Below are 13348 nucleotides of genomic sequence, written 5' to 3' on the forward strand. Positions count from 1 at the left end.
AAGTCTAGTAAACATAGTATTCTTCATGTAAGTGTAGATTAAAAATTAAAAAAAAAAAAAAAAAAAAAAAAGAAAGAAAGAAAAGGGGGATTACTCCTTAACAGGATAAAACTATTGGTAAATCAAAGATCAACGCATGCTTTAAATATCCTTAATGTTGATCACTTAAAGGGTGTCAGATGATCAGCTATGGAGGTACTCTTTTCTGATAATATTCCTTTCTCTTAATTAAAAAAAAAAAAAAAAAAGCAGTTACTGTGTGCTGACCTCCAATGAGTTCTGCACAGTGGTATAGAGGGCATGTCAAAGTGTGGGCAAAGGGTCTGTTTGTTTCTACGCAGAAGATCAAGGCCTAGCTTGGATACCCAGAAAATGAAATAAGATATGATATGAGGAGGAGCTTCTGGCATCAGCACTCTCTGGAGGACTTGTGCCAGGGGATGATCATCAAAAAGCCTCCACAGGGATCCGGACGATGCTGCGGTTGTGGCTGCATCCAGCCCACCATCTCCTGGACTTGCCATAAGAATGAGGAGGGAGATGTCTAGGCTGGCATGTGCATACAGTGAGACAACGAATTTGACCGGATCTGTACTGTTGGAACTCAACCAGGAGTTGGGAGGGGTGCAAGTTGTAGCACTCCAAAATCTCATGACTATAGACTATCTATGGTTAAAAGAACATATGGGATGTGAACAGATCCCAGAAATGGGCTGCTTTAATTTGTCTGATGGTTCAAGTACAGTTGGAGAATATCCATCATATCATAGATAAATTTTCACAAATGCCTAGGGTGCCTAAATGGTTTTCTTGTCTTCACTGGAGATGGATGGTAATTATAGATTTGCTTTGTTTATGTCACCGTATTCCTATTATGTTAATATGTGTGTACAAATTAGTTAGTAGTTTAAAACCTATACATACTTAAGGTACTCTACAAGAAGATATGTCAAAGAAATAATCAATCCTCCCAAGTTTCCTTCATATGCTACATCTATAGCTTTTCTTCTTCCTTCCTAATTACAACCCTTAAATAGAATTCGTGCCTCATATCGAATTTACCGAGTATCATAATTCCTCCAGGTGGTAAAGATACCTCGAGACAAGTGCTGGGCATAGAAGCCACAGGGCATAAATTTGCAAAGAAGTAAAAAGCTAACCTTTGCAAACAATATGGCTTCTCTCTCACTTACCAACTTTACATTTCCCTGTATGGCCCCGGAAGATGACTGGCTAGCCAGAGACGGGTAAGATTCCTCAAGGGAGGAACAACCTAAGACAGGCACAGTCGCAGGGGGGCCATCAGGTGAGAATTTGGGGATCAACAGAGGTGAGGCTCAGAACCTCACCCCCCCCTGCTTTGAGAGAAATCTTCTGCATCCGTGGATGTCTTGCTGCCCTTGTCTAGCCTGGATTAATACTTAGTCCATAGGCACACACCTGATCATCTGATCATCTACATTTGCCTTCTTACAGCACTAAACTATGTTTTCTACCTTTATCTTGCATCTACCTACCACTTCAGCATTTTATTAAAAATAAAAAAAATAATAATAATAGGAGAAATGTGGGATCAACATATAAATCAAGTACAAAAATCAAACGAATATTCATATTTGACCTGATTGTTTATAGTTCATAATGCGTGATCAAAACCGAAAGTTTCTGTGATGACTGCCCTTGTACTGTTCACCATGTAAGAATTTATTCACTATGTAAGAATTCGTTCACCATGTAAGAACTTGTTCGTTATGCTTCAGAAGATTGGAGACTGACGAGAATTAGGCTTGAGATGGATTAATGATTGTACATTGAGCGTTGACCCCCCTATACTGATTTTTATTGTTGTTAACAACCATTTGATCAATAAATATGAGAGATGCCCTCTCAAAAAAAAAAAAAAAAAAAAAAAAGCCAAAGTCACATTACCCAGGGTCAGGAAATGTTAACCCTATCTCGGCTAGTGCTGCCTGGCTCCATGTTTCAGAAGACGATATGGAATGCAAAACATTAATACTGCAGTGAGGTAGGTTCCGCAGATCAGGAGACTTCAGAAAAAAAATTTAAACCCCTCAGAAGTGTTATACAAGAAAAGGATTTAGGTGGAAGAGCTAATGGTTTTCAATGCTAATGAGACTGAATTATTTTATAAGCATGTTGACAAATGAATAATGCAAGTAGTGTTCTGGTTGACAAAATGTTGTGGCAAGCAGCTCACAGAAACCTAAATGTCTAGTCCTCCTAGGAGCAGTGAGTCAGTATTTGCTAATTCAGGTTTCTCAGAACTCCGATAGGACATAGCTAGCACAAATAATGAAAATCAACTCTATCTGGGAGACCACAGCTGCAGGAAGAGGGTAGGTAGTGAAGTGTAGGAGTGTGTGGATATAAACAGCCATGGTTTGTTATGTCTCATTTATCTTTACACTAGAACCCTTTTTCCTGTGAATAACGTCCCATTCCCTACACAGCCAGACTGGATTTACAGAGTCACAGGGGCTTTGGACTTGACTGTCCATGCTGACAGGATGCTGTCCATGTGGACTATATTTCACCTGCTTGAAAGGGCTGTAAGCTAGGAGTTGAAAACATCTGGATTAAAATGAAAATTAGTTTTATTTACTCAACTTACATTTAATTTTTTAAAAATCATGTATGCAGCACTAACATACTAGTCATTGTTCTGGGAAGTGAGGACACAAAGGTTTAATTGCTCCAATAGAGGAATGCAAAGGGCTTTGGGACATCACGGGGGGCATGGAGAAGCCGACCTGTCAGTGAGGTGATCCCTGAGCTGAGTCCTGAAGGACATGTAGGTGAACTGCGTAAGAAGGGAATGTGAGAAGGCAGAGAGGACATCATTAACAGAGGTCCAAAAGATATGATGCTGATTTAAGGCCTTTGGCTTAACTAGCATATAAAGTATGAGACAGTAGATAGCAGGGTATGAGATGGGGCAGGGCCAGGTCATGGAGCATTCTAGATGAAGAGCCTGTAGTTCATCCTCTGGTCACACATGGGCAGGAGCCACTGTAGGTACACACAAAATTAAAAGATGTGAAATGTTACATCAAAATGATGAAATGTGGGGAGAGTAAAAATGTAGTTTTTAGAATGTGTTCAATTTAACCTGCTACCAACTTAAAATAGGCTGATATATCATGTGTATATATATATATATATATATGATATATATATGATATAATGTGTGTACTTCATGGGGTCCTATAATACACAGAGAAAAGATAATGAGAAAGGAATCCAAACTTAGCATTAAAGAATGTAATCAAGCCACAAAGAAAGAAAACAAGAGAAGGAAGGGACAGAGAAGAACTACAAAAATGAAAATGACAAAATGGCAGTAGGTGCCTACCTATCAATAATTATCTTAAATGTCAATGGACTAAATTTCCCCAAACAGAAGGCATAAAGTGGCTGAATGGATTAAAAAAAACAACAAGCCTCATCTATGTGCTGCCTACAGGAAAGTAACTTCAGATATAAGGACACACAGAGATTGAAAGTAAAGGGATGGAGAAAGACATTCTATGCAAATGGAAATGAAAGCAAAGTTGGTATAAAATATACCTATGTCAGACAAAATAGACTAAAATGAAGGCTGATAACAATATAGATTTGGGCACTACATAATATTAAAGGGGCCAATCCAAGAAGATAAAACATTCATAAATATTTATGCACTTAGTAAGTTTTACCAACTTAGAAGTACCTAAATATATAAAGAAAATATTAACAAAATAAAGGGAGAAGTTAACAACACAATAACAGTAGAGGGATTTGAAACTCCTCTTTCATCAATGGATAGATCATCCGGACAGAATATCAGTAAGGAAACAATGGCCTTAAACAACACATTAGACCAGATGGATTTAATGGATATATACAATATATTCCATCAAAAACAGCAGAATACACCTTCTCTCAAGTGTGCATGGAACATTCTCCAGGATAAATCACATGTTAGGCCATAAAACAAGTCTCAATACACTTAAGAAGTCTGAAATCATATTGAGCATTTTTTCCAACCACAGTGATATGGGACTAGGAATCAATGACAAGAAGAAAAGTGGAAAAAAATCACAAATATGTGGAAATTAAACAACATGCAACTCAACAACCACTAGGTCAACAAAGAAATCAAAGGAGAAATCAGAAAATATCTTGAGTCAAATGATAATGGAAATAAGACATTCCAAAATCTAAATGATACAACAAATGCAGTTCTAAGGGCAGTCTATAGCAATACAGGCCTACCTCAAAAAAACAAGTCTCTAATAAACAATCTAACTATATACCTAAAGGAACTAGAAAAGGAAGAACAAATAAAGCCCAAAGTTAGTAGAAGGAAGGAAATAATAAAGATCAGATCAGAAATAAATGAATAGAGACTAAAAAGACAATAGAAATAATCAATGAAACCAAGAACTGGTTCTTTGAAATGTTAAATAAAACTGATACCACGGAAATACGAAGTATCATAAGAGACTATTATAAACAATTATTTGCCAACAAAAATGGAATGAACAATTATAAAATTTGTATGGAACCACAAAAGACTCCAAATAGCCAAAACAATCTTGAGAAAGAACAAATCTGGAGACACCATACTCCCTTATTTCTAATTATATTACAAAGCTACAGTAATCAAAACAGTATGGTATTGGCATAAAAACAGACACATGGATCAATGGAACAGAATAAAGGGCCCAGAAATAAACCCACTCATATGTGGCCAATTAATTTACAACAATGGAGGCATGAATGTACATCTAGGAAAGGATGGTCTCTTTGATAAATGATGCCAGGAAGACTGGACTGCCCATGAAAAGAATGAAATTAGATCACTATCTTACACCATACACAAAAATCAACTCAAAACAGATTAAAGACTTACTGTACAACCTGAAACCATAAAACTCCTAGAAGAAAACATGGGTGCTAAATTACTTGACAGGGGTCTTGGTGGATTTTTAAATCTGACTCTAAAAGCAAAGACAACAAAACAAAAAATAAACAAGCGGGATGACATCAAACTGAAAAGCTGCACAGAAAAGGAAACTGTTAACAAAAGGAAAATGCAACTTATTGAATGGGAGAAGATCTTTCCAAATGATATATCCAATAATGGGCTAATATTCAAAATACATAAAGAACTCATAGCACTGTACACCAAAAAAACAAATAATCCAATTAGAAAATAAGCAAAGGACCTGAATAGACATTTTCCAAAGAAGATATACAGATGGCCAAGAGGCACATGAAAATATGCTCCACACTGCAAATCATCATTATAACCAAGGCTATGGTCTCTCCTGGTGAATATTCGTGTGCACTTGAAAACAATGTGTATTCTGCTATTTTGGGGCAGACTGTTCTACAAATGTCAATTAATTCCAGTTGATTGACGGTGTTTTTCACTTTATCTATTCCCTTGCTATGTTTCTGCTGAATTGTTCTACTGACTGCTGCAATAGGGAGTGTTGATGTAGCCAACCGTAATTGTGCATTTTCTATTTCTTCTTTAAATTGCATCAGTTTTTGCTTCATATATTTTGAAGATGTGGTTAGGCACATAAACATTTAGAACTGTTATGTCTTCTCAGTGAATTCACCTTCTTTTTACGTAATATCCTTCTTTTTCTTATTTACTCTGATAATTTTCCTTATTCTGAAGTCTGTTTTGTCTGATACTAATATAACTATTTGAGATTTCTTTTTAGTGTTTGTGTGACATATTTTTCCATACTTTCACCTTTTGCTTACTTACTTTCACCATTATTTTGAAATGGGGTTTCTTATGACAGAATACTGTGAGGTTTTTTTTCTTAAGCCATTTTGAAAATCTCTTTCAGTTGTGTGTTCTGAGTACAGTCATACCTCATTTTATTGCACTTTACAAATACTGTGTTTTTTTACAAATTCAAGGTTTGTGGCAACCTTGCATTGAGCAAGTCTATCAGGGCCATTTTCCAACAGCATTTGCTCACTTTATGTCTCTGTGTCACATTTTGGTATTTTTCACAATATTTCAAACTTTTCATTTTTACATTTGTTATGGTGATCTGTGGTCAGTGCTTACTTTTTAAAATTAAGGTATGTACATTTTTAAAGACATAATGCTATTGTAAAATTAATCGACTAGTATAAAGTAAACATAACTACACTGGGAAACAAAAAAAATTGATTTGACTTGCTTTATCACAATATTCACTTTATTGCAGTGGTCTGAAACAAAATCCACAATATCTTTGATGTATGCCTGTATTTAAATTTAATGTAATTACCGTTATATTTGGATTTAGATTTATGGCGCTCTCAGTTTGTTCCTCTGATTTTCATGCTCCGTTTCCTTTTACTTTCTTATCTTGGATTATTTAGTTATGTTTTAGTTCAATTTCAATTGAAATAGATAACTATTGAGTTCTTTAAACTATTTCTTCATGTGGTTTTTCTTTAAATAGTCACTCTACAGATTAATATACATCCTTAAGTTTTCACAGTCCACTTAGAATTAATATTTTCCACTTCAAGTAGAATGTAGAAACTTCCCTTTATATAGGTCCCTTTAATCGCATCCTTTATGCTGTAGTTGTTATATGTCATCTACATATATTAAAAACTTCATCAGACAATATTATAATTTTTGCTTTTAACTGTCAGACATACTTCAAAGAACTTACAGGAGAAAAACAATCTGTTATATTTACCTATGTATTTACTATTTCTATTGCTCTTCCTTCAAATTCTTGAAGTTTGGTTTCCCTCTGATACCATTTCCCTTTTGTGTGAAGATCTTTTAAGTTTCTTTATAGCAGGTCTGCTGGCTATGAATCTCTTAATTTTCTTCAAGCAAACATGTATTTATTTCACCTTTTTAAAAGTATTTTTTGCTGGATATAGAGTTCTCAGTTAACAGTTGGTTCAGCATTTTTAAATACTGTTCCAATTCTTTCTGGCCTCCATGAAAGGTCTATAGTCATTTGAATGCTTTTTCCCTTATATATGATGTACTGCTAGTTTCTGGCTGCTTCCAAGATTTTTTCATTGTCTCTAGCTTTCAGTAGTTTGATTATGATGTTTTGGGCATTGACTGCCTTGGGTTCCTATTCCTGTTTGAAGTTTGCTGAGCTTTATCTATATGTTAAGGTTTTTCACCATCTTTGGGACCTTTTCAGAAGTTATGTCTTGATACTGTGCTGCACCGCACTTCTCTTCTCCTTCTGGGATGTGGAGGGTAAATTGTTAGATCTTTGTTGTTGTCTCACAGTCCCTGAAGCTCTGTTTCTTTTTTCCCCAATATTTTTTTCTCTCTGTTCTTCAGATTGGATTTCTACTGAGCTAGCTAGAGCCTTACTGACTCTTTCTTCTATCATTTTATTTTGTAATTGACCTGTGCCAGTGAATTTTTTATTTCAGTTATATTTTGCATATATATATATATGTTATATATATAATATATTATATACTTCCTGCAACTATGTCTGCTTCTGGAGCCAAGTGGCAGGAGGCCAGAGAGAAAAAGGAAACAGGGATTCTCTCCCTGTGCTCTTGGGGCCACAGTTCCTCTGGTCATAGAGGATCTGCCTTCCTCAGAGATTTTGGTTTAGATGCCTGGCCATCACTAACATAGTATATATAATGGGATTTCCTGGGAGCCTGGGGTGGGAGGAAAAAACAGCAAAAGGATTTCCCTCATTAGCTCATACTCTTAGGGGTCCCTCTTTCCTCTCCTCAGACCAGAGAGGGTTTCTTTTGGAGTCCCTTTTGTCCACATCCAGTTTCAAGCTGCTTTTGAGGTCAGGCCAGGGGATACCATGGAACAACACAGGTATCTCACCACAGAATTAGTGAAACCTCAAATTCCGATCTCCTTCCTAATCCACCTGTTAGTGTTTACTTTCAAAGTCTTCAGATCATTGACCTACACATCTGTCCAAGATTTTTAGTTGCATTCAGATGGAAGAGATGGGGTGGGCATGCTACTCCATCTTAATCTTGAAAAAGAATCTTAAAAATCCTTGGAAAAGACTTTTTCAAAGCACTATTTGCTTATTAGTGTGAGGAATACAAAAGAAAAGGAAAAGGAATGAGGGCTTATTTGAATACATGCCACAGTTTTTCTGTTAATTAAATAACCTTCTGAAGTAGACAAAGCTGTAAGAGGCCACGTTTACCTCTGGACTATGGAATGATAAAGTGACAATATCCCTGCCTTCACAGTGGTCCTTACTGTCTGAAGGGTAAGGTATGCCTCATGATTATGAGATGTCAGGAACTTCGTGAGTCGAGTTTTAGTTAAGGACCCCTAAAGGAGTCTGTCTGCCTTATGTAAACTAACAGTTTTGCTTCTGGACGAATGTCAGGCTATGTGGTTGATGAGCTCAGGGGGTTTGGGGTTTGGAGACCCTCTCAACAGCCCTCATTTCCCCTTGCTGAATGACAGCCGATTCTGCTGAGGTTGCCACATACGGCCATACAGGCTGCAGACTACCAGCTCCGGGAGAAACTTTTTTTCTTATGGATTTTGATGTTAATAGCACTTTCTGGAGCTGCATGCTCTGCAAATAGCAGAAGTCTTGGACAATAAAAAACTAGGATTTGTCAGTGACAGCATGTCACCTCCTTTTCTTTGTTTACCCTCTGCTTCTTTCCTCCTTCCCAGTGTTGGAGGAAGATGGCCATCACCTCTCCAGAGTCTTTGAAGCTCCCTAGAAGAAACCACCCATTCTCCCAGAGTGCCCCAGCAGGGCTGAACTCCACGGGCTGGCCAGAGCACATACCTGACAGTGGTGAGTTGTGCACCTCTCTCTTTTGCTTCATGCTCTGGTGTCCTGGAAAGAAGGACAAGAAGTGAGAGAGTGTTACTGACTGCTATGCTTACTTGTCTGGAGAAGTAGCTTGATGATGGAGAAAGAAACCATTACCTCTTACCCCTCAAATAGGAAGAGGTCCCTATCACCAGAGAAAGGGAATCCTTGGGTTAGGGAAGATTTGATTATTGAATCCCCAAATCTGGCTCCATTCATTTATTTTGAGTAGAGTTAATAACTACCCCTCAGGTATTATAATAGGATATCACTTGCAGAATAATTAATCACATGAAGAGTTACCTCTAATCTAGTGATGGAACTTGAGTGTTTTCCCCAAGCCTCTTCATTGAGTTTTATGGCAGCTTCTCTGAGTCCATTTCCCAAAACTATGGCAAACAGCATCACATCACATATTCGTCCACAAAAAGCCAGACTTTTGTGACAGAAGGAAACTGGGCCCTAGTGAAAGCCAGGATGGGGTCTCCTTCTGCACAATTACCACCTTTGCTAGATCCAACCCAAGATGGCCTAGACATGCTGAAAATGCTCAAGGGCTCCTTGAGGGAAGACTGCTACTGGGTCTCAGGTCTTGAGCAGGTGTAGATTAATTAGATGGTGACCTTATGGTCTAAAAGTATACAGATGGCTGGAGGGAGAAGCCAAGTCTGGTGTTAAAGAAGGATAAAGCCCTAGACAGGTTGAAAAAACAAAACAGCTACACCAGTCAACTTTGGTGCTTTGTCCAGACCTGGAGACTGAGAATGGCACTGGCATTCAAGTCTGCCCAGAGTCTGGTCCTGTGAGCCAGAGACAGTGAGTTAGCCAAAGATGGTATGAGAGAGGCGTGACTGGGCCCTGAGCTTTGACGTGCTGCACATGCTGTGTGCAGGAGTCAGCTCCAAAACCAACCTGAGTTTTAATCTCTGAGCCTGGCTTAGTGCACACCAGTGGCTTGTCTTGGGGGCGAGGGCTGCTCAGGTTAGCTGGTGGGCATGGTTGTTTTCCATTAGCAAATGTATGTGCTTATGCTGCCCTGTGAAGTGGACTGGTATTCTTCCCTAGATATGACTGTGATCTTAAAGGTCATGATGAGGTTTTGACAACTGCTGAAAGAATCTTGTCAAGGGAAAAGATATTTCTAACATAAACTCTTTGTTCAGCCATAGAATTATTTAGAAGCTCATTGAAGTAATGGGTGAAAGTAGCATTTTCCAACAGTAATCCTCGAGGGTGATTTTGGCCCTTGGAATTAGAAGCTTCTTACAAATTCAAATCTTAGTCACCATATATTTCTGTTATTTTAGAGCCTCATTTGAATTAATTGGCAGATGAATTTTTTATAGAATAAGAAATAAAAAGCCCTCAGTGACACACAGCAGGCCTGAACAAGAGGGTGCTGCTCTGGGCATCCAAGGCTCGGGCTCTGGCGCTCACTGCACTTCCCGGGGGATTGAGAGCTTGGGCATGTCCCTCCACTCCTCTGACCTCTGACTCCTTCTTATTCACAAAAGGAGTCATCAATAAGCTGGTATACATCTGAAGTTGATTCAGATAATTTAAGAAGTATGTGTAAAACCCTAGAGTAACCATTTAAAACACTCAGAAGATATAGTGAAAGACTCATCAATAAAATTAAAATGCTACATTAGAAAATATTCACTTGATGCAAAAGAAACAATAAAAGAGGAATAGAGGAACAAAAAAGGCAAGACATAGAAAACAAAAAGTAAAATGGTAGCTATGAATCCAACTGTATCAATAATAACACTAAATATAAATCAATAAAATAGACAATTAATCAAAAGACAGAGAGGTCACTGGACAAAAAAACATGATCTACCTGTATGTTGTCTATAGAAGACACACTTTAGATTCAAAGATACAAATGTATTGAAAATAAAAGGATGGAAAGAGATACAGCATATAAAAAAGAAAGCTAGAGTGACTCTACTGATACCAGATTAAATAGCTGTTAATGAAAACAAAAAAGTTGCTAAAGAGGGGACTTTTATAACAATAAAAGAGTCAATCCCTCAGGAAGATATAAATTACAAACATATATACACTTAATAATAGAGCATCAAAATACATAAAGCAAAAACTGACAGAAATTAAGGGATAAATAGATAATTGAACAAATAATAATTGGGAGGTTTCAGTACCGAACTGTAAATAAAGGATAGAACAGCTAAACAGAAGATTGAGGAAATAGAAGATCTGTTCACTATAAAGCAACTGGACCTAATAGGTATCTATTGATCATACCACCCAAAGCAACAGAGTGTATGTTCTTCTCTATCTCCAAGACAGAATATTTAGTTCATAAAAGAACCATCAATAAATTTGAAAGGGTAGAAATAATACAAAACGTGTTCTTTGGCCATAATGGAATAAAATTAGAAATCAGTAACAGTAAATTTGGGAAACTCACAATTATGTGAGTTTATATTCCTCTAATTCTATGACCTTGTTTATAATGGCAATCAGAATTCTTTTTCTGATAAATGTGAAATCTGGTCACTTCTCACAGGCAGTTTCTGTTGCCTGCTTTTTATGAGTCATCATTTGCTGTTTCTTTTCATGTCTCATAATTTTTGGTTGAAAACCAGATATTTTAGACAATATAGGAACTCAGGTTATTATCCCCACTCTGGTTATGTGCTTATTTGTTTACTAACTGGGAAAGTTGTCCTAGCGCAGTTTGTCTCCTCTCCCACTGTGTTAAGCCTCTGGTGACGCTCCTCGGGAAGGTGCAGCTTTGGCATGCCTACAGCTACCCTAGGATGGCAGTGGTTTGGGGAGGGCTCTGTTTTATCTTCTTCCCTGACCACACCCAAATGTTAAACTCCACTAATTGGCAGCTGATTGCACTACAGTTTTCAACAGGAGCATAAATTGCTCTACAAACTAATCCAATCAAATTCTGGCTCCTTTGAAGGAATAGTTTCAGAGGTCTGTGTTTGGCATTTGATCTGATCGCAGCAGAGCTTCTCTAAAATGTTTTATTCTAGATTCTTTCCTGCAAACGAACGAGGTTGCAATCTAGTCTGTATCACCACTAGGTCCATGAATCTTTTCCAAAGAAAAAGTGCATTACAGTACAGTCTCCACTGTTCTTGAGAACACCTTTAGGTTTGAATTTCTTCAGGCTCTATTGCAAATGAGGTCAATTCCTTTGGGAAGAGATCGGTAGCTATTTGTTTTACAGCCTTCAAAATTTTTTCCCTCCAGGTAAAATCTTTGAGCAAGGGCTCTAGTGCTGGAGAGGGTGGGGGGCAATGGCAGGCTTCTCTCTGAGTGACAGTCAGTGAAGGAGGGTGCAGTAGCCTACGGTTCCATCAGCTTGCCTCTCCCAGCATGGACTCATAGCCTCACCAACAGGGGAAATGGCTATCAGAGCCCCAGTATTCTCAGCATGCTGAAGAAGTAGACCCCTGCTCCTCAACCACTCTTGTCCAGGACGTAGCCTCAGCAACAAGGAGCTGGGGCGGGGTGAGAAATGCTGCTCCTCCAGGGAAGGATGCTCTCCAGTGGGAGCTTTGGCAAGAGGGAGCCCTGTGTCCTTGGCTGTAGCCATCCGGAGTGGCATCTCCACCCAACTGAGCTGGGGGAAGGGGGCAAGCAGGAGTGGTCTTGGTTCAAATACCGCAGACTCTCACTTTTCTTACTAAATTTTCATTGATTTTCTTGAATAGCTGCTTATTTGTTATTTGCCCTTCAGACAGTTTCCAGAAGTTTTACATAGTTATGCTTAAATAATTTTCACCAGTGTCCCTGAGGAGGGGGTCAGTGGGGCTCCTCACACTGTCCTGCCTAAGGTTAGCCTCAATTTGCCCTATGTTTATAACCTATTTGCCATTTCACTGAGAGTCTCGGAGGAGGTAAGTTGGATGACTGAGCTCAAGTCATACCCACTCAACATCAACATCCATTGTCTAAACTTCTTCATTCTATCCCCAACGGCCAGCATTGTGCTCTGCATGATGTAGGCTCACTGTCACTTGTCAATAACACTGATGATATTACGGCAAGACCTGGAGAATCCTTAAAATAGGAAGGAAGGGAATTCACAGTTATACAGTGGTTCCGAGTATGGGTGGTAGCACTGGACCTAATTCCACCACTTCCTTGGTTTGAGACCTTAGATTAATCTGCGCTTGTTATTTTCAACTGAAACATAGGGTTACTAATAGTATCTATCAATTAAAGTTGTTATGGAAGTTAAATAATATACACAAAGTACTTAAGACCTTATATATACTTAATAAATAGCAGCTAATATTCCTACATTGCAAGGCACTGTCATATATTTACATATATTTTACATACATACTTCATTTAGTCCTCACAATTGTCCTGCAAAACTAGTTGTTAGAATCATTATTTGATGGATGAGGAGACAGAGTCTCAAGAAGGCTGTTATTTTCCCAAGGTCACCAATAGTAAGAAAAGAAATCAAGATTTGAACCCAGGTCTCTCTGGCTTTAAGCTTCTTTCCACCCAACACTATTGTAGGA

At 38.1% G+C, this 13348-nt stretch overlaps 1 protein-coding gene and 1 long non-coding RNA gene across 5 annotated transcripts in view; one reads left to right on the forward strand and one right to left on the reverse strand.

Moving 5' to 3' along the window:
- The window catches only part of LOC108408299 (uncharacterized), an 89195-nt gene that overhangs the window by 72433 nt on the left and 3414 nt on the right, over positions 1 to 13348 (reverse strand). Inside the window, exon 2 of the long non-coding RNA XR_005055256.2 lies at positions 8802 to 8852. This is a non-coding gene — a long non-coding RNA (uncharacterized lncRNA). The remainder of the gene's footprint in view (positions 1 to 8801; positions 8853 to 13348) is intronic.
- Positions 1 to 13348, forward strand: part of ARHGEF4 (Rho guanine nucleotide exchange factor 4) — a 129301-nt gene that overhangs the window by 59947 nt on the left and 56006 nt on the right. For 3 of the 4 annotated variants that reach the window (XR_012133431.1, XM_073241607.1, XM_073241608.1), the window contains one exon: positions 8684 to 8810. Coding sequence is in view for 2 of the 4 variants with exons in the window: in XM_073241607.1 (XP_073097708.1) it covers positions 8684 to 8810 (127 nt within the window). In the remaining 2 variants the exon portion in view is untranslated. Of the gene's footprint in view, positions 1 to 8683; positions 8811 to 13348 lie in introns of those variants that run through there. The other variant, XM_073241609.1, reaches the window with a different exon arrangement.

The sequence above is a fragment of the Manis javanica genome, chromosome 7, assembly GCF_040802235.1.
Source record: "Manis javanica isolate MJ-LG chromosome 7, MJ_LKY, whole genome shotgun sequence".
In the NCBI taxonomy this organism is placed as follows: Eukaryota; Metazoa; Chordata; class Mammalia; order Pholidota; family Manidae; genus Manis; species Manis javanica.